The sequence below is a fragment of the Pelodiscus sinensis genome, chromosome 7 (genome assembly GCF_052426305.1).
Source record: "Pelodiscus sinensis isolate ZL-2025 chromosome 7, ASM5242630v1, whole genome shotgun sequence".
Taxonomy (NCBI): Eukaryota; Metazoa; Chordata; order Testudines; family Trionychidae; genus Pelodiscus; species Pelodiscus sinensis.
The window spans coordinates 43,360,816-43,382,381 of record NC_143058.1 but is presented as its reverse complement, the minus strand read 5'-3'; the positions used below and the strand labels follow the sequence as shown (position 1 = coordinate 43,382,381).

Sequence of the window (21,566 nt, the reverse complement as noted above, 5' to 3'; positions counted from 1 at the left end):
GATAGGTTGCCGCCCTCGAATTATCGGTGCCGATTGTTGCCTGGTAGGGCTGGCGGCAGTGGATGGTGCCGGCACTGAAGACGACCGTCCCACCGATTTACTTCTGTCCGGTTTTTGTTTCGTGGGTTTTTAACCCATTCCAGAGGTACCTGGCTGGTCACCCTCGCTGATTTTAGATCGAGGGACCGCAGCCAGAGATCGCGCTGGGGAGACACTTTTAGCTTTCTTTTGAGTCGACCCGCTCTGCGGTGGAGACGTCCTCTTGCGAGTCTGAGAAGAATCTCCTTGAGGCGTTTCAGAAGGCTGTAGAGCCTTATCAAATAAAATAAGCTTCAGCCTCATATCTCTGTCCCTACGTGCTCTGGCCGTTAGTTTGGAACAATGGGCACATTTGCTCGGCACATGGGACTCCCCCAAGCAGCGTATGCATGCGTCGTGGCCATCGGACGCTGGCATGGGGTCTTTGCATAGCGAACATTTCTTAAACCCCGGTGAACCGGGCATTTTGAATTTTCTGTCTTTAAAGATAACGAAAAATAGAAAAAACAGTAGCTTAACTAGCTACGTCCAACTTTAAGAAAATTTTTTTTTTAAACAAATAACTAACTAAATGTAACTATAAACTGAGGAAAACTCGTGACAATTTTTAACTTTTCTATCTAAAGGAGCTGTCTCTGAGGAGAGAGTCTGATGTCCGTCAGCAACCTAGGACGGTTGAAAGGAACTGGCGGAGGGGCCGGACCGCGTGACTGAAGAAACCGCGCAAAGCCTGCCGCGCATGCGCGGTCCGGCCGGTTACAGCTACGAAAAGCCTCCGATCAGCGGCACCGGGACGAGCCCGACACCTAGAGTGGAGCACCCACGGGGACCACTCGAAGAAGAAACGTCCTATACGTCACCCCGAAGAGTGACTGGGCCTCCTGATGTAGCACATTCTCATAACAGTTGTCTCTGAAGAAGGATGGTGAAGGGGGAGAGGACTGAAATAAACTGAAGGGTGTATCCCACTTCCACCATGCTTAGGATTGTTTAATCTGTTATGATACAGAACCATGCACTTAGGAAGTGAGGCAGGTGATGGGCAAAAATTGGGCTGTGAAAAGTTGGTATTTTGGGAAGTGATAGACTGCTCTTGACCAACAGATCCAACAGGATTGTTTAGAAGAGTTAGTCTGCCTAGATCAACTGGCAGCAGCAGAAAATGGTGGGGAGAGGAGGATGCTCCTTGTACAATTTCTGCCCCCTCTTTCTGGATAGGTCCTAAATACAAATATTGGGATTGCTGTGAGTGGAAATCTTTCTGTTGCTAGTGCAACTACAAGGGAGCATGGACAAGGTTGGTTATAGAAGGGCTCAAATCCCTGTGATGGGACATAATATATTCTCTCCAGCCTTTTAGCAGTAGGATGCAGGGAAGATTGTGTCTGCCATAAAATGCTGAGAGCTTCATTAAAAGGAGAGAGACCCTGGAACAGGGCTGGGGAACCTTTTTTTGGTCACAGGCCACTGATGCACCAAAAATATCAGGGGCTACACACAAGTGAGAAGCCAAAACAACCCAAAACAAAACCCTCACTGACAGTCCCCAACTGAGGAGAAAGATGCTCCTCACATTCCCCTTGCACACCAGTGCCTAGAAGGGCCCAGGCTAGTAGATTTGTGTACTCAAGCCCTGCAGTGGGGCAGCAGGGAGAAAGAAGAGGGCTGGAGCACCAGCACAGCACCAATGCTAGGGGAGGGAGCTGGATCCAGACACATCCAGGCCCTGGGCCTGAGGTTCCCCACCCCTGCCCTAGAGGGTCCTGTTGAGGCAAAAAGGTCAACAAGCCTTTGTGACTTTCCTGCATCTCTTTTGGTTGGATAACCAGAGCTGCAGCCATCCTTAAGTCTTGATGAGCTCTGAAATAATCAGAATGGGGAGGAGCAGATTCCACTTCATCAGGTGAGGAAGAAAAGTGTTGTTGAAGAGGTCCCTCCTTCAATACCTCAACAGGAGGATTCTGAGTAAGTGGTTCCCCTTGCATAGGAAAGGGAAGACCAAGCCCATGCTGCAAATGCTCCTGGCACCTAACTGACACAGAAGGGAGTGGGAGAGGCTTTTGTGGGGAGGAAAGCCTCAAATGGTACAAAAAGAGCACTCAAATGGAGGCAGGACCAAGCTATGCACAGGCCATTGGCCCTTAAGTGCACAGAGGCTGTGGCCTGAACCACAGTGGGCAGACAACTCCACTGGGGCTTCTAGGCATGATCCAAACTTTGTGTCTGATGAGCCGTCCGCTTCTTCAGACCATAAGGCAGCTGAACCAATTGAAACTGGCTCTAAGTGTGGAGATGGGGGTTACAGTGAGACAACTTCTGGTTTCCCCCTGAATGGAACCCTATAAAGAGGTGCAGCATCCATAGCAGCCCCTGGTACTGAATGGTGGTTTGGGGCCAAAAATGGGACCATAAGAGTGTGCATGTCCAATCCTGGCACTAGACAGGAGCCAGCACCAACAAGTTTGGTAACTCTCAAGTTGCCTCAGAAACCTCAGGTTTAGATGGCACCGGAAAGGGCTCCTGACTGTGGTCTCAAAAGGTGAGCCAACACTTCAGGGATTTGTCTCACTGGACCCTTCCTAGGCTATGGAGTCAGCAATATTCTGGTTTATGGAGTCTGGTAGCGCCTCTGACACATCTTTGAATCCTTGCCTCCACCTGGGACCTTCACCATAGATTTTAAAGCCCTCAACATTGAGCCTCTGGGATAATTACATTGTTTCTTCTTAGGTACTAGTGTTGAGGATCTGTCTCTGTACTCAGTTCGAGGGAACACTCTTATCTGACTCAAATGTGCTTGATTCCGGTTCCGAGTGGGAAGGTTCCAAATGGTGGGCAAAGTACAGTCTCCATAAGCAGATACTTGAGTGTGGCAACCTGTCCTTTTTTGATCCAGGCTCGAAACCTTTGTGAAATTTGTCACTCACATGAACCTCTTCCATACATTTAAGGCAGCTGCTGTGGGAGTTTCTTTGGCATGCACTTTTATAAGCGTGACAGGCCTTGGTGCCAGGAGAATAAGACATTAGTCCAATACCAAGCCTGGTATACAAATGGGAACTGGTGACCCAATTCTAGGAAAAAAACCTACTCTCCATATGCTCTTATATCCAGTGATGTACAAAGACACTACATTAGACTAAAAACTAATAGTGCACTACTATATATGCTAAAAGACGAAGACTTGTAAATACAAGATTGAAAATGCCAACAACTGTCACTGGCAATAGGAAAAAATTGAAGGCATGTTGGAGAGTAGTGGTGCTCTTTATACCTCGTGCAGTGGCACAAGGCACTAGAGGATGCTCATGATGCCCTGATGGGTAACACTGGGGGAAAAACCTCTGATAAATGTACCCCTGGCATGCGCGCGCACACACACACACACGAATGGACATGTATAATCACTCAGGAGAAGAGAAGGTTACTCACCTTGTGCACACGAATGGACATGTATAATCACTCAGGAGAAGAGAAGGTTACTCACCTTGTGCAGTTACTGAGGTACTTCAAAATGGCTGTCTGCGTGGGTGCTCCAGCTTAGGTGTTTGTAATGCTGCTGTGCCTCTAGTCGGAGAATTAAGACAGCAGTGTTCTCGGTAGGCTGTGAGCGCAGGACAGCCAGCACATACCAGAGTGGCTACTCTGCATGCGCAGCCAACTGTCCCTTTAGTTCCTTCTCTGTCCCAGAAACAGACGATTCCAAAGCATAGGGGAAGAAGGATGGTAATGGGACACCACAGGGACAACCATGTCAAAGACCCTAAATTATTGCACAAAGTGGGTAACCTTATTTTCTTTGAAGAGTGTCCCTGTGGGCTCCACCTTAAGTGACTATGAAACAGTACTCATGCTCGGAGGAGGTAGCTTCAGTCCATCAGTCCGTACTGTGGAAAGTACAGTGTGCCCAAAGTTGGTGCCAGAGCCTGGGTAAGTCTTTGCTTAGTGTTTAGTAAAAAAGTGCACATAGGCCCAGACTGCAGCTTTGCAAATGTCAGAGGCACATTCTTTTGGTATGCTTGTACTACTGATGGCAGCTCCTGGTTAAAGAACCGGTAAGTGAGTGGATTGCATTTGAAAATCCATTTAGATAGCCTTTGTTTAGAAACAGACTTGCCTTGGGATCTTCTGGTGTTTGAGACACAGTCTTGTGGATTTGCAAAATGGCATAGTTTTTTCTACGTAAGAGTGATTGCCCTGCAGACATCTATCATGTGCAAGGCTGCTTCCTGTTGTCCGTGTGAAGTTTTTTGGGGAAAAACAGCTAAGTATATAGGTTAATTACAATGGAAAGAGGTACTTTCAGGAGGAACTTGGGAGTGTGGGCAAAGAATGGCTGTGTCTTTAAGAATGAGAGGAAGTCTGCCATAAGAGTCCCAAGCTTGCCGACTCTTCTTGCTAAAGTGATGGCTATGAGGAAGGCCATCTTCATGGATAAGTGTAACATTGAACAAGTGGCCAGAGCTTCAAATGGTTTGCCTGTTAATCTTGTTGGCACTAAGTTGAGGTCCCAGGTTGGAGCTGGGTTCTTTATGGGTGGGTAAGTATCTTGGATACCCTTAATAAAGTACTTGATGGTGTGATAAGTGAAGACCGCCATCTTCTATAGAAAGATGAAATGCAGTTATTGCAGCCAAATGTACCTTTAAAGCAAGGGTGGGGAACCTAAGGCCCGAGGGCTGGATGCAGCCCCCAGCTTGCCTGAATCCTGCCTCCTAAAGCTCGGCGTCCCCCCCCCCCCAAGCACTGGAATGCCTGCTGTGGCATTATAGATCCCGCTGCCACCCTATATGCCATAGGTGGCCAACCAGCTAGAGACGAAGAGTCAAAATAGCAGTGGATAGAGTGCAAAGAGCCATGTATTATATATCTGTCTATAGTACACAAAATGTAGTGATAAAAACAACATTACAGGACATGTGGACAAAAAACCAATAAGAAAGTCTCTAGTCACTTAAAAAATTCACAGCCAGACCATAGATCTCCAGAGAACTTGACAAGGGACAAACATCACATAAAAAAAAAAACCCCAACCTTTAAAATACAATAATATTCTGTCACTATTAAAAAAAAAAAAAAAAAAAAAAAAAAGCATCCCTATCATGTATTTTAAATTTAACACTACTGCCCTATTATGTCCTGTGAGTTTTTTAAAATTAAACTGAACTGAGAAGTAAACTAGCACAACTTGAAGTGCCTGTTTCACTCCAGCTTGTTGATCTCTGGTAGGGTTTCCTCTTTTTTTTTTTTTTTTTTTTATAAACTTATGAAGATTATGGCTTTTTTTAAAGTTCTAAAAATTCAGGTCTGTCCCAGACTGCATATATGAGAGGTTCAAAAACAATAAGAGGGAGACTCATATCTCAGAATAATTGTTTCAGACTGGCAAACAACAGCCTTTGAATTTTCTTTAAAAGAACCCAGTGTAAACCAGGTAAATGCTGATATTTTTTTTTTTTGGTCCTGGAATTTAAATATGACATCTGTGTTGGCTGCCTTATTCTGCACCATCCCCTCTTCTCCTCCCAGAGCCAGGCACTCCTCTCCTCTCCTGCTCTAATCCAATGTCTCTTCCCTCCCCCACAGCCAGGCACTTCTAGCCTCCCTGCTCTAATCCAATCCCCCTTCCCTCAGCCTGGGACGTTTCAGAAGGATTTCTTATATGGGTGCAGAGCAAGATGCCTCTATCAAATGTGAGCCAACATGGAGCAACATCTGGAGATGTAGAGTCTGTATGTTCAGGTGGCACAGATGATCATTGTTCTGTTTTAGGAGATGTGGGAGCGATGGAAAATGCCATGGAGTCAGTCGACATCTGAAGGAGATAAGGATACCAAGTCTGTCTGGGCTACCTGGGTGCTATTAAAAAGACTGGCTTTGTGCTGTTAATGTTGAGATGTATATGATGGAGAAATGGTAATGGTGGAAAAGCGTACATGAGGAATATGTCCCATTTTATTGTGAAAGCATCCCCTAAGGATTGAGGGCCTATGCCTGCTCAGGAGCAAAACTGTGGGCATTTGTTATTGGCTGATTGTGACTATGTTTATTGTTCGGTATCCCCAACATTTGAATACAGGGATCAGAATAGTGGTATAGATCTTCCATTCATGATTTAAGGCAAAGTATCTGCTGAGTTTGTCCACCATGATACTGTTCTTGCTTTCTGGTGATGTTGACAACTCATTCCGTGTTCTTGCAGGTTGAACCTTTCAAAAGGCAATTGTCCCTTTATGGAAAAATGATCACTCATAGTCTATGGAGATGTGCTGTTGCCACTGCTAGGACTTTGGAAAATACTCAAGGGGCTGTGAACAGACCAAATCGGAGGACTCTGTGGCAATTGTGAACTGCAAACTCCAGGTATCTTTCGTATGCTGGGTGTACTGAGCTCTGAAAATATATATCTTGTAGTTTGAAGGTCGACAACCAGTCTCCCTTCTCCAAGGCATGGATTATTGTAGCTAAGGTTACCATCTAGAAACACTGCATGCAAATTATTGAGGTTGCATAGGTCGAGAATGGGACTCTATCCTCTTGGGTTTTTTTAGTTCTAAGAAAATAGTGGGAATAAAATCCCTTTCCCCTGTGATAAGAACAGCCATATGGGGTCAGATCAAAGATCCACCTAGCCCAGTATCCTGTCTGCTGACAGTGGCCAATACCAGATTCCCTAGTGATAGTGTGGAACTGTTGCCACAAAGTTGCAACAGGTGGGTTCTGTTATTGCATGAGAACAATTTCCTGAGATGGGCCCCTGAAGAGGGACTGGATTGGGGGGTAGGCGGGGCAGATGAAAAGGGGAGGCAATAACTGGTCTGTACAATCTCTAGCACTCATTTGTCTGATGTGATGGTATTCCAGGCTGCGTAGAAGGAAGAATGTTAGACAGTTGTCAAACAGTATAGCAACATTCAGATTAGGGATTTGAACAAGTAGTCAATCTAATCAACTACTTGCATTCCCACCCTTTGCTGCCTCTGTAGTGAGAGGCGGGGGGGGGGGGGAAGCAGGAGCTAGTGCTGGGGGGAGCCAACTGCTCCCCCCCCCCCACTGCTGCCTCTATCAGGGTGGGTGGGGGGAGGTTGCGGTGAAGCAGCCACTGCCTGTGGCAGGCACAGGCTCACCACAGGCAGAGGCTGTTGCACATCTTGCAGAGACTGCTGGTACGCTGTGCTGCTGCGTCTGTATCAAAAGCAGCAACATGAGGTGGCAGGCAGCCAGTCCGTCAGGGGAGCTGTTTTTTAAACTGGTTCTCCTCAGACTAGCTCCTGCCTGGAATCCTGCACTGCTGCCTCTGATAGAGAGGCAGCAGCACAGGGTAGCAGGAGGGTCCCCAGGAATGGAGTCAGATTGCACTGGCTGCTGGTCCCACCCATGGGGACTACAGAATCATCGACTAACTGCTAAGAATTCATGCAGCTAGTCAACTATTCAGTTAAGTGACAGCTAACATCCCCAGTTCAGATGGTGCTTGAGAGATCGGGGCCGTTGTGCCCTTGACCAGCTCTTCAAAAAGTTGGTCTCACTGTTGAAAGTTGGGAAGTTGATGGCTGTTCTATGGGTTGTCTGCGCCTAGTCTGGCACTGCCTATGCCTATTATAGTATTGCCTTTCCGGGTGAGTGAACCGAGTGTTCTTATATCTCTGTGTAAAGAATTTCGCTTGGTTCCAGGCACGTGTATTCCTAAGATTTTGAAGGTAGACCAGGAATCCTTCAACATATGGAGAAATGCATCAGTGGACTCGGCGAATAGTTTGGAGCCTTCGAATGGCAGGTCTGCTGCTGTCACTTGGACTTTCCTGGGGAACCTTGATATGTGTAGCCAGGATTTTCACTGCACAACTACAGTGGTGGAGATAGACTGTGCCACTGTATCCTCTGAATCCAGTGTGGCCTGTAGTGTGGTACGCAAAATAAGAGCTCCTTCACTAATTTGCCTTGTATTGTTCTCTCTAATTGTCTGGTAAAAGTTCAATAAAAGATGACATTTGCTCAAACACATTATGTTTGTATTTGGCAAGAAAGGCAGCATGATTTGCAATCCTGAACTGGAGGGCTGACAAGTATACTTTCCTCCCGAATAAATCCAGCTGCTTCCAATCCCTATCACAGGGTGCAGTGCATGCAACATTCTTGCTTTGGTTCACCTCCTCTACAACTAAGGAGTTTGGACTGGGATAAGAAAATAAGTAGTCTTTACCCTAAGGTGCTACATTTAATACTTCTTCTCTGACATCTTGCAGATAGGAGGGATGGGGGCTGGTGTCTGTCTTGTGGTCTTAGCTGGGTCCATCAGGGCTAGGTTCATAGGCAAAGCCAGCTTGGGAGTGGGGGAGGCATGCAAAATCTTTGTGAGTCTGTGCTGAATCTCTGGTAAGTTAACTAGAGAGACTTCTAGAATCTGCTACCTTCTTATACAGCTCTTGAAAGGACCTAAAATCATTCCCTGAAGATGGTGGCAGAGTGCATGACAGTCATTGGGTGAAGAAGAAATGTGTGTAGGTGGAGGAGCGTTATCTGTCATCTCTTCCTCGGTTGCCTCAGGGTCCTCTCCAGTACAGACTGATCAAGTGATTGTGCTGAAGAAGCCTATGGTCTGTAAGAAGGGACAGACTGTGGAATAGGCTGAGGCTGCTGGGATTCATGGGACCCAATACAGCCAATTTGATGGTACTGACATCAGCAGGAGTAGCCACTGTGTAGGCTGCCACTAAAGGGGCTGCTAGGCTGGCTTTGGGGAAGAGTACCGGGGAGTGTGGAGATCCACAGAGGACTCTTCCTCTTAATTGCTGGAGAGTTGAGGTGCTGCTCTAGCTGGTGTGGCCAATAGGCTGAAGCGAGATGTAGTTGAGGTGCTGTTGGTGCCATAAAATGGTGTATCCAGTGTCAAGGTAACCAAGAGATCTTCAATGGTGATGAAAGACTGTGATACTGAGGGGGGGTCGGTGCCAAGGAAGGTGTTGGTGCAGTCTGCTGCACAGGCAGTGCAGAGTGCTTGGATTCTTTCAACAGAATGCAGGCGGCAGCATGGGGGAGCTCGGTGCCAAAATAGAGCGTGGCTTTTTTGGAGCTGATGAAGTGTGTGTCAGTGCCAATTTAGACTTTTCCTTGGTAGGCACCACAGAGCTGAACCATGCCGGGTCTTTAGCTCCTTGAGACATCTCTGTGCCAAACGTGCCTCCTAATCCAGAACCTTGGGTGCTGCCGGTGCTGATGGCGTTTTCTTACGCAGAGAGCACTTTCTCAAAGTGGAAATTACACCGCAAAGAAGAGAGCGCTTCGAGGACTGTGCCACGGCTGAGACTGTGGAGCTCGACCCTGAGGGAGCTGCTTTCTCTAACACTGCCATCAGAGATGGTTGTCTGGGAGGTGTAGTGTGATACAGGTCCGAAGCTGGTGAGGCATGAGTTTTCCAGGAGCAGGAGTTTAAATTGTAGCTCCCTGGCCTTTCTTGTCCATGCTGTGAGCTGCTTGCAATGCTGGCACTTGCTGGTTGAGTGTGCCTGACCCAGGCACCAGATGCACTGAGAGCGTCCATCTGATACTAGGATGGAAAGCCTCCAGGCACTTTTAAATCCTGGGATCTAGGAATCCCAAACATAACTGCCATGAAAGTGGGAACAGGATTTTTTTTTTTAAATCTATCAGTGAAACTACGAGAACAATTTTACAAAAAAACCCTAACAACTATCTAACCTTCTAACTAACTATAATGTAATACATCATTGAGGGCAACTCCTGGGTTCCAACTGAAGCCAAAAGCGGCAAAGAAGGAACTGAAGGGACAGTTGGTTGTGTATGTGGAGTAGCAACTGGCTGCCCTGCGTGTGCAGCCTACTGATGGCACTGCTATCTTAATTCTCTGACTAGAGGCGTCAAAACATCATTTAAATAATGCAACAGAACTAAATGTTATATTAGAAATACCCAAAAAGTTGCAATTTTCAGAGGTATTTCAGACTTTATATGCTAATGTAAAATAAGATCTTCAGCATGGCAGTATAAAAAAATACAACTAGGCAATAAAAATGCTGTATATTTGGGTAAAGATCACTTTCATTCTGCATAACATAACTTGCATCAGCTGTATATTTTAAATAAATAAAAATATAAATAAAGCAAAAACCACGTTTAATTAATGCTGGATTAAAAGAAGTCACACATACCTTATATGGGCCAATCAATCTTTTTTTGACATCCAACCTATAGCCTTTGGACTGCTCTGGATCACCCATGTCTGTTGCACGCAATCGGAGAATTTCATAAACCCGTCTTGTGTGTTGCTAATAAAAAGGAAAAAAAGAACAGTATGAATAATGATGTTATAATTTTCAAGCTTATTAAGAAATGAAAAGACAAGAAAATGCTACAGAGTCAATTATTTTGCTTAACATGAAATACATATCACAAGATATTTAAAGGACACGTCATCCACCCCCAATCACTTTGTTGCTTTTTTGGTATTTCCTAATTAGGAATGTAAAATCCCAGTTAAAATGTTAACATCCCAGTTAAAAGGAATGTCTGCACCGCAGGCTGCTCTGGCCAGACTGGGTCCAGCCCTCCAGGCCACAGGCAGGGGCTGCTTGGGCCAAGCCAGGCTCACTCTACCACACTAGAAGCAGGGAGCTGCTCCAGCCAAGTCGGACTAGAGCAGTGACCTGACTGCTTCAGGTGAGGAAGAAGAGACTGCTGCAGCCCAGCCAAGCCAGCAACTGATGCTTCAGCAGGGTGATGCTTTTCAGGTAACCTGTTCCTAACAAGTTTGCAGACCGCCCAGTTTTCTACCAGTGTTTCTTCTAAAATAATTCTCCCTATGCAACCAATGCCTCCAATGCACCCCAAAATCCTTTGTACCAGATGCAGTGGCACTTCAGAAGCAGCATTACTTAGATGCTAAGGATTATGCCAAGAATCACTAAGGCTGGGCAGAAATCCTGCAGCCAGAATTGGTAAAACAGTTTGGGACTGGTCTGTTGGTGAGCAATTTAGAATACTGGGGTTCGACTGCTAATCTGGAGCTGCTCCATGCTTCTTTCCTTAAAGCTACCTTCTCAGTTTTGTATCTAAGCATGGTACAGCATTTTTTAAATTAAACTATTTATGAGCTGAGGAGGATGAATAGGACAAAGTCTCCAAACCAGTAAAGTGGAGCAAATCAAGGTAGTGATTCAATTGTATTTAACTAAATTCACAAAAAAAATTCAGATTTGTGTCTGCCATTATATCATTTCATAACTGTTTCATCTAATCTACAGCTTTTGAGAACTTGTGTGTTGTAATATGTAGGGGACTAAAAGGTTGGTTAGACCAAATATTAACCTCAGTTCCGCTTTGTTTTAAAACTAAGTGTGTCTGCCTCCGAATGTCTGGACTATTATGACAATTTTTTGAAATTTAAAGTGGTTTTTATAGTACAAGACATAAGAACTGGATAACTACAGACTTATTAACCTAAGTAGTAAGTTAAAAATGTCTTTACTCAGAATGAGTATTAAAGCAAAATTACCCCTCTAAGCCTCACAAATCTACAAAATATTTACAATCAAGTTACAGATTTTCAAAATTAAAAAGCCCGTACATTCTGCCTTTATTGTACATTCTTTAAACAGAAATGGAGCCTTTGATACGTGTACTATTTCTACCTGTTTAGGTAAGTTGTCATTTAAATGTTTATCCATTCAAATGCAATGTCCCACTGACACGCAAGAGATCTGTACACCTGCTCTCCCCTTACGGCACGATGTTGTTTTTCCTATGTAAAATATGGGTATACTTTCTTTTTTACTTTCGGTATTTTTAAGGCTTTCATAAAATCAGAGGTTTGATAAATCAGAGTATCCAGGAAAAATGAGGGGAAGAAGCAGAACTCCTAAGCAACTCTGCTCCTGCAGAGTTTTAACACTTTATAAGGAGCTTAATTTCAGTCTTGAGTTCTGTCACAGCTTACAATGTGTCTTAATAGAATATAAAAATGTAGCAAAAACTATTATATATCTATTTAAAACATATTTCAGCTATATAAACAGTTTCTTCCAGTAATGTCTTATACCCAAATACTAATAATGATAAAGTATCAAAGTACTGTAGGAAAGAAAAATATTTTTATAGCGTCACAATAAGCTAGGAAATACTTCATTTCTAAATGCACTCCAGAAATGATGTGTGTAAAGTGGGAGACATGGGTTAGAAACTTTAAGAGCAGAGTAACTATGTTTGTGAAACCCAGTGAATACTAAGCACTAAATTTGATTAGATTAGGCGTAAGAATGCCATTACAGATTTTAAAATACCTTATTTATTTTCAGTTTCTGTTGAGCCTCTGTCAGCATTTCTTGACTGAATCCTTGCATTAGCTTCTCTGGCAAAAAGCAATGCAGATCTTGACAGAGCTTCACAAGTACAAAGTCTCTGAGCTTCACGTAGTTGTCAGATGGATCTTCAGCTGGAAAAAATATAGAACTATACAATAATTATGAATTGTCTATAATCTGTTCTTTCTTCAAGCATCTGTTCCTTTGGGAAACTAAAGATAAGAACAAACATCCTTAAAACACAAAACCAAAAGTATAAGTAACTACTTCAATATTCACCCATATTTTGGGCATAGCCATAATATAAACCTATTTAAATAAGATAAGTTTTTAAAAGATCACAGATGGTCATAAATTCTTACATATTTAAAGCAAAATTATGTCTAAAAGACCTAGTATACAACATCTTAACACATTCAGCTATATCCTCAGAAAAAGAAAGTGAGAATTGAAGACTAATTTCAAATTTAACTCTCCTTCTACCCCACAGAACCTATTTTGTAGGAGTTCATTGGGTGATTTTCCTTATCAAGTGTATTGTAATATGTAAGGGACTAAAAGGTGGGCTGGACCAAATTTATATCAGTTACTCCTTCCTGTAAATTCAGTAGAGTCTGCTTCCCAATGTTGGAGTATGACGATGCTTTGCAATTTAAGGACAGTTCTTATAGTACAAGTCATAAGAATTGGACAACACTGAGTAAAAACAACCTCCAAAATTCACCAATTATAAAATGTCAGCTTTAGAAAAATAGTAAAAGCTGCAAGGAGCAGAAAGCTGTGAAACTGACAACATAGCCAACAGCCAATGTAAAGAATGCAATATCTACACAGACAGTGTGGGTAGCATAACATAAGCCCCATGTGGCTCATGGAAGTGAAGTTATTACTGTAGAAGGCACTTACATAAATGGATAAAGCTGTAGTGTATACAGTGACATAATTCGGTTGATGTATGATGACTTACATTAAATTTTTTTAAAAATGTTTGAGATAATTTGAAGTCTGATTTACCCTATACAGTAAGTGTAGATCAGGCTTCAAATTGTTGAAATTATTTATTAAATCCAGCCTGAACTTTTTAGATATTTATTAATCTACCACATAATTAACAATCATAACACTCTGGCTTTTTTTTCATTATACCTTTGGACATGATAGGATATTCAAGCACCTCTAGTGATACAGACAGGAACGCACCTACTGCATTTCAATGAAGGATAACAAATGGAAAAACCTGCTGTGAGATTCTAAGAATACATTAATGACTCGCTATTAGTGATATTTTATTTGGAAACTGATAGTTTATCATGATACATGCTTCTCAGTAAGCAAAAGGAGTTAACTGTATTCAAATCACAATACTGGAGAGCTACTGGGAGAAGGAGGTGGGAAGGAAACTTAAAAGACATGAATCAACTACAATGCAAACCAGCATGAAGTCATTTGTGCATACTTATCCTCACCTATGAACTACTCAGCAGGAAATGTTTATAAAAACCACTGCCGACAGCTTTTACTCCCCTTATTAAATCTTCATAGATAGGTCTCTGACAAAAAGTTTATCTGAAAGAAACAGTGGGCTCCCCAGATCCTGGGAGCTACTTTTAATCTCTAACTTGTGGAATTCAGTGCTACAGACAGCCAGATTCACATAATTGGATTTTTAAAAGGGCCAATAAACATCTGATCCTTAACACTTGTGATTTAAGGATAATCAAGTGCCAGGCTTCAGGGCATAAACTGACCACAAAAACAAGATCACAACAGTTTTTCTATCACACATACAGTACTGCACAATTGGCTAGTTATTTTCTTGGCAGAAGAGGTGAGAAGGCCTCTGATCAATAACAGTTAAAGTATATCAACTTGGCAGACTAATTTCCATATTTGTATTGTGAGCCTTATGAGCCTATCCTTCAAAGAAGGCATGAGGACATGCACTAGAATTCATTTGTGATTAAAGTAAAAACTGGGGACTGATTTTTAAAATGAAAGTAAAGGAGGAACGGGTGAATTAGAGCAACACAACAAACGGTGAGTAGTTCTTGCATAATGAACGCTGTTGAATACATTTCACTTACATGGGCCAGGATTACAACTTAGAACCAAGCTTCTGTGCCTGAAACTAAATGTAGAAATTAACTATTGACAAAAAATGCCAAGTCCAGCTAAAACATATATGCAAAATGAAGATAATTTAACTGCTTTCAGCTAGGGATGTGAATAGGTGACCAGTTACAGTAAAACTCCATTAGTCCAGCGTCCAATGCTCCCGCACTCCTGATGGTCCGGCACCATCAGGAACCCGGAAGTGCTCGGGGCAGCCGGACAACTGGAGCTGCTCTGCGCCTGGCTTCCCCGATTCAGCCACTGATGAAACTGACCAGCAGCTGAATCGAGGAAGCCGGGGGCAGAGCAGCTGGGGCGCTGCTAGGTTGGTCCCATAGCGCTGCCCCTAGGGCTGCAGGACCAACACGGCAGCACCCCAGCTGCTCTTGGGGATGCTTGGAGCAGAGCAGCTGGGGTGCTGTCAGGTTGGTCCCGTAGCACCGCTCCTCGGCACTGCGGGAGCAACCCAGCAGCACCCCGGCTGCTCTGTCCCAAGCGACCCTAAGAGCAGCTGGGGTGCTGCCGGGTTAGTCTCATAGCACCATGGGGCAGCTCTACCGGACCAACCCGGCAGCACCCCAGCTGCTCTGCTGCAGGCGTCCCCGATTCAGCTGCTGCTGAAACTGACCAGCAGCGGCTGAATGGGGACGCCTGGGGCAGAGCCGGACTATCGGAAAAGGGGGCTAGGAGGGGTGTGGTGTGGCATCCCTCTCACCCCATCCCAGACCCCTCCTAGCCCCTCCTTCTGATAGTCCGGCATATCTGATAATCCGGCTCCCCCTGGGTCCTAAAGGTGCCGTATTATCGGAAGTTTATTGTACTTGATAAGCAAGAGTTGGCAGGCTCATGCAGGGAAGGGGAGGACCAGTAGCTGGGGTTGAGGGGGAGGCAGAAGAAGGGCTGCCAGCTCCCAGCTGCGCGCCTGTACAGGCCCCCTTTAATTCCACAAAAGCCTGCTGACTCCATGGTGGACAGGGGCCCACTCCAGCTCCCCACACCTCCGTTTCACTGGTTAACTAATTAAACAGTATTTTACATCCCTATTTCCAACTCACTCCAATCAAGCAACAATTTTATAAATTCACATTATCTTGTGCTTCTCACTGAGTGAGACACCTCAGTTATCCATCTTATACTTTTAGATGCCATCCATAATTCCCTGCCATGGACAGAGTCTGCTCTGGCATGTGGAACAGCCTCTGTCTATGGTGGCCCCAGGCACCCCACAGTCAGGGCCTGCTCTGGAGTCTGGAGCAGCCTCTATCCAGGAAGAGCCCGGGCCCGACCCATAAAGGAGCCACTCTGGCAGGGGCTGGGAGGCAGCTAGTGTGGGAATGGGGATGGGAGCCCCACAGGGGCTGTCCCAGCTGGGCAGGAGCTGTCCCAGATTTGGATCCTGCTTTAGTCAGTTAACATTAAGCAGTTAAATGTTAGGTTAACCTAATTAACCAGTATTTTACATCCCTAGTTGGACAAGCATAATTTTTCCCCTCAGTGACCATAAGAAATAAATGAAAAGATGAATCTCTCTCTCTGTACCTTTTATACACTGTGTAGAAAACACCACGGTTCCTAGCAGATTATTCCACAGGGCAATTAAAAATCCATTTTGGAAAAGTTTTACTGGGTAAGAATACCAGAGACTGGTCACTTCCTTGCCTTTTAAATCCTAGTTTTCTTATGTAACGTGATACAGATCATTTTTTGTCAGACGTTTCATTTGCTTTGTCATAATCAGATTTAATGAATCATATGACAGATTTTATTGTGTAACTAGAAATTACAGCATTTCACATTATCAGGAAATTAGATATACATTTTACAGTATAAAATATTCCACTTAGCATATACCTCTTTTCTTTATATTCTTTATCTTTCTTCTCTACCCTCCAATCCCATTAATATTTTTCAGATATTCATGCAAGATCACTATTGACTTCATGTGGATCTGCAATCAGTCTACTACCCATGCTCCTGGGACACAGGATTGCTGTATATGTTTCCAGTGCTTGAAAAACTTTGGCCTTCACATTAAACATGAATATTTTACCATTAATATATTTTCTGATTTGCTGTATTGTTTAAAAGAGCAAGCTCTTCAAGGAGTTTAAGAAAGCTCAATCTCTTGGCAAACTCAGCTGTGTACCTCACAATAAAATAGCTAATTAACTGGTAATCCTTTCATGCCAGGGATTGGATTTTCCTGGTGTGCTGCTCTCAGTAAGTAAAGGATTTAAAGAGTTGCATTATATGCAGTTCTTCTGTAAAACAGGGTAATATTAACCCTGAAGTAAACTGAAGCTAAATCTTCAAAAGACCATTTTATTCTGGCAGAAGAAAAAAAATTAGGCTGTAGGCTAACAGGCAGCAAATGCTCCAAATTTTGTTTAATTGAATTCACATCTCTAATAAAATGAGCATTCACATACCTGTTATATCAAGCACTGTTGGAGAAGACATATAGTATCTGTGAACAGTTTCAAAAAGCTGAGCACCATGGCCTTCTCCTTGGAATGGAGGCAATATCAGCATCTGGCTATAGGCAGGAAGGATATTTTAAAATTAAAAGGAGACTTAAGTAGCAAACAGCACAATTTAAACATTCAAATATGTTGCATTTCATCTTTTTATTTAAAGATTTAAGCTTATGGTGATTTATGGACTAAAACATACAATTTTTTTTAAAAAAATTGCTAAAATATTCAAAACTGGTTGGAGATTCCACCCTGCTCCAGAGGGCGACAATCAGTGCACAGCCAACTAATAATAGTTAAAAAACAAAACAAAACAAAAACCACAAATCAACACCATTATAAACAAGTATTGGGAACTTCAGCAGTTCCCTCTTCTGAAATAAAAGGGAAGGCACGTGTTATGCTGCCAATTACCTTACACGTGGCCGGGTTTTGTCTGGGTACACATAGTAATTATAGACTGTCATGTAGCCTACGGTCGCAAAGAGCGTAGCTCCATCCTTATTATACTTCTCAAATCTGCAGATAAAACAGAAAGCCAAGCAGGTCAATTACAGTCGCGCTCCCATGCAGTGTCCATTTTCTTTTCCATTCTCCAACTGAATTTTCAGTGTCAGCAAGCTACTCTGTGAGGGCCCAATGGGTACACCTGCTATGTTCTGAATGTACAATTCACTTAATTGGTGTGCAGCAACTTGGATAAATCAGGCCTCTTTACAGCACTTTAGTGCACTTGCCTATTATAAAGATGAATAGGTGGCAAGTAAAAGAAAACACAGGCAAAGCTCATTTTACTGTTTAAGCCTACATTCAGGGCTCTAACGGACAACAGCATTTAATTCAGCTCTATTCTCAAGGTCTCCTAAAGCATAATGGAGAAAACCTCAAGCCTAATAAACAATGGTTTTTCTTTCCTGGGAAAAATATCATTATACTGTCCCAATAATTGGCCAGCCACAATTAAAATGCAGGCTTTGTGGAGGTAATAAGTTCCACTGTTGCTTTAGAACTGTACTTACACTAGAAAGTAGTTCCATCTTTCATCATCCACGTCAATAAAGCTAGCAGTTTCAATAAACCACATCAAGAAGGTCTGAAGCCTTTCATGATAGTCTCGAAAGCCTGGACATGTCATGTCAGCCTAGGGAAAAAGCCAGGAGAAGTCAGGTGAAACTCATCATCGAGGCAAAAGAGAAAGCCTGCAGAATACAATTAAATACTCCTGTGGGAAAATATTTATAAGTGGAATACTCCAGTTCAACTAGACGCACAGTGAAAAAAGATTTTGTAAAATAATAATTCTTATATGCTACAGTTGTAACATCAGAAAAATACATCACTAATAAACCAAGTTGTATCTGTTTGCCCTAAAGAATCTATTTAATTTTTTTTCATACCTGATATATTTGATATGTTATGTCTTCTCCTGCTTCCTCATTATGAACTGAATATGTGTGTAGTAATGTTCCAAAGGGCTTAAAATTAACCTCCTTTTCCAACAAAGACACAAAGTCATCTGTACTTGTGCAAAACCCAGGAGGGATGATTTTTCTAATTTTACTTTCCACATCATCTGCCTACAGAATAAAAGAGCAAGAAAGACACAGAAAAAAAAAATCAAAAGTGAACTTCCATACACAATATTATGAAAGCATAGTTCTATTAGAAAAAACAAGTTATTGTAAAAAGTACAGGTTGAACCACTCTGGTCTGGAACCCTTGGGACCTGACCAGATCAGAAAGAGATTTTTCTGGATTATGAGAGGTCAATATTGTCTAGCAGCATTACCAACACTTCCACTGCTTACTGTGCTGTTAAGAGTACATTTACGGGTAAATTAGACCTAAATAACAGCACAGAATGCGGAGAGCTAGGACTGATGGCTGTAAACAAACTATATGGAACTGCGAGAATGAAAAGTGTGTCCAACTGGCTAATTAAAATAATTCTGGACGATGGATGTTTCTATATGAGAGAATTCTGGATTAGAGAGGTTCAACCTGTATGCCAAGATAAAAAGGAAAGTTGCTAAGACTTGTCTGATTTCAGGAGGAGTACTCAGTACAAGGGTAAACGAGTGCAATGCCTTTCATTGCTTAATAGTGACCCTTGTGGCTGATGAAGCAGGAGCATTAAAGGGCTCAAAGAAAGTTTGGGCTAGTCACTGTCTGATTATAGCTATAATATATGCCCAGAGGGTAATGATGTGAAATGGGGAAGACTGGAATTGTTGCAGGGGGGGGAGGAGGGGAGAAGAGGTAAGTCCTCTAAGCTGTTAACTAGTAAGGGAATTTTTGGATAGCTCAATTTTGAATGTCTACTCCATTGAGAGAGACAATACTGTACTGATGAACACCAATAAAGATGGCGGGATAAAAGGGAGGCTGTGAATTTGGAGACACACTGGAATTTCTGCTTTCCCATTTGCCAGTACGTGATGGATGTGGTGCAGTAACTCTTCCAAGTAAGACATTGGCTTTCCTTACTGTTCCTTAAGACTTTCTTCAGCTAGCAAATCTTTGAAACCGTACTGACTGCGGTGTGCTCTTCCATGATACTGCATTTGCCAAGCAAAGGCAGCCAGCAAAAGGCATAGGGAGGGAGGTAACTGAGAAAATGGCAGTCCTAGTAAGAGGGAGTGACAGCTTCCCCCCGCCACACACACTTGAAATGCATGTCTAAAGGACCAACCACAGTAATCACAACAAATGGGAAAAAAGAGCCTATCTCCTAGCCAAAATATTTTTAAAAAATTAAATTTGAGACAATATATTACATGGAAATGTAACAACAATTTTCAACAACTTGGATTTGTAACCTCAAAATGGGAGAAAGGGAGAGACAAGCCTTAAGAGCAAATTTTAATTCAGAGATTCAAATTACTCTTGTTAAATAACCAGAGTGAGTGTTACAGGCTATCAGCTGAGCAGACTTCATAATCCTTTTCAACCCCCCAAAAGACCACTTGATTGAATACATTTACTACTTCTCTTTAACCATGAATATTTGATGAACTTTCACAATAACGCATTACTGCTTCTCACCAGGCAATAAAACTTAATGAATTGGTCTCAACTTAACAAAAACCTAACCCCTCAATACAACTCCTAAAAGCCTGACATTACATTCAACAAAATGAGCTTACATTCTATTCAAACTTTCATCTGAACAATGAACCCAGGTTTTTACTTAATGGAGTTTGCCGTGAGTTCAGCTGTAATGTTTGTATTGTATCTATTTCCACAAGGACTGACACAAGAACACTGTGTTAACTTACTAAGCAGCTCTTTCACACAGTTTACATGCATGATGGGTATTAGTTCTAAACCAAGACCCTTGCTACTTAGCATTCAAAACAGGGAAATTAAGATGCTTAGGACAAAATACACTACAAAAGGCTAATACAACATGCTACTAATTCCTGTCCTTTCAACCACAGTCCCTTAAGTAGAAGTAATGCACCTGCAAATGAATAGCACTTTATCATCATTCAGTTGGATTTTTAAGACAGAAACCCTGGATGGAGTTCAGCACAAACAAGTTTTATTCTCAATGGTTTGGTACTACCAACATTTATATTTAACTTGCTTTATATCTATAAAAAGAGCTATTAACCAGTTAAGATATAGCTCTACAATACTTTGTCTAGGAGCCTATTTTAAATACATACATCATTCTTTGCATACATTTCATTCTCAAGACAAAGAACTGCATTTATTAGAACCATTTCTGTTCTCTCTAAAGCAGTATTTGATAATATTTTTTCCCTGGAACCAATAATTTAATTGAATAATGGATGAGGCAAAACAAAAATTATGCATTTTTAAAGATCAACACAATGTAGTTTAATAACAATAGAACAATACAACAGAGTGCATGTGTATTAACATTAATAGTGTTATTATTTTTCCACAACCTATTTATCTAGCCATAAAATGGAAATGGTAAAATCATGCTTGGTGAACTACGTATTAAAGTGCTTATGTTTGCACAAGCTGACAAAATTCAGAAAACTGCAAATCAACATTTACAATAAAATTTGTTATTTCTGGAAAAATACCACAAAATAGAAATACAATCATCTGTTCAGTGAATGTTTACAGTAACTCCTCACAGTACATATACACAAATTCTAGAAATAAGAATGATTATGTTCAGTACGATCCATTAGCTATTTGTTGATTCATTGTGCTTAACACGTATGTTTGAGAGTGTGAATTCCCTCCCATGTACTCCAAACAATAACAGCAGGAAACATCTGCATGTGACTCGGCACTGATGGTAAGGATACTACAACTCTTTACGCTACTGAAATTAAGACGACACCCAAAGCTATTTGAATAGGATCATGGGAGCAGTCATCAGCTATCACCACGGGGGGGGGGGGGGAAATCTACAGAAAATTTAAAGCAACTTCTGCATAAAATGGCTTCTGGTGCTCTTTAGGGAGGGCGGGGTTGAAGCTTTCCCCCACTCCCCAATTCGTACAGGTTGCTGGCTCCTTCCCTTTGTCAGAAACGAGAGGAAAGTGCACAGTCTGCTGCATTCCTCACGTGAGCTGTGAAGTGCAGGGGACAGACAAACCCGGACCTGCCGCATCTGGGGGTCATGGAGCTGCAGTGG

The 21,566-nt window shown here is 42.5% G+C and overlaps 1 protein-coding gene across 2 annotated transcripts in view; it reads right to left on the bottom strand.

The window, feature by feature from the left end:
* Nucleotides 1-21,566, bottom strand: part of HAT1 (histone acetyltransferase 1) — a 64,066-nt gene that overhangs the window by 13,347 nt on the left and 29,153 nt on the right. For both annotated transcript variants that reach the window (XM_075933628.2, XM_006138972.5), the window contains exons 5-10: nt 18,340-18,519; nt 17,962-18,083; nt 17,357-17,461; nt 16,898-17,004; nt 12,336-12,487; nt 10,209-10,325 (exon numbers count right to left, since the gene is read on the bottom strand). In XM_075933628.2, coding sequence (XP_075789743.1) covers nt 10,209-10,325; nt 12,336-12,487; nt 16,898-17,004; nt 17,357-17,461; nt 17,962-18,083; nt 18,340-18,519 — 783 coding nt within the window. The remainder of the gene's footprint in view (nt 1-10,208; nt 10,326-12,335; nt 12,488-16,897; nt 17,005-17,356; nt 17,462-17,961; nt 18,084-18,339; nt 18,520-21,566) is intronic.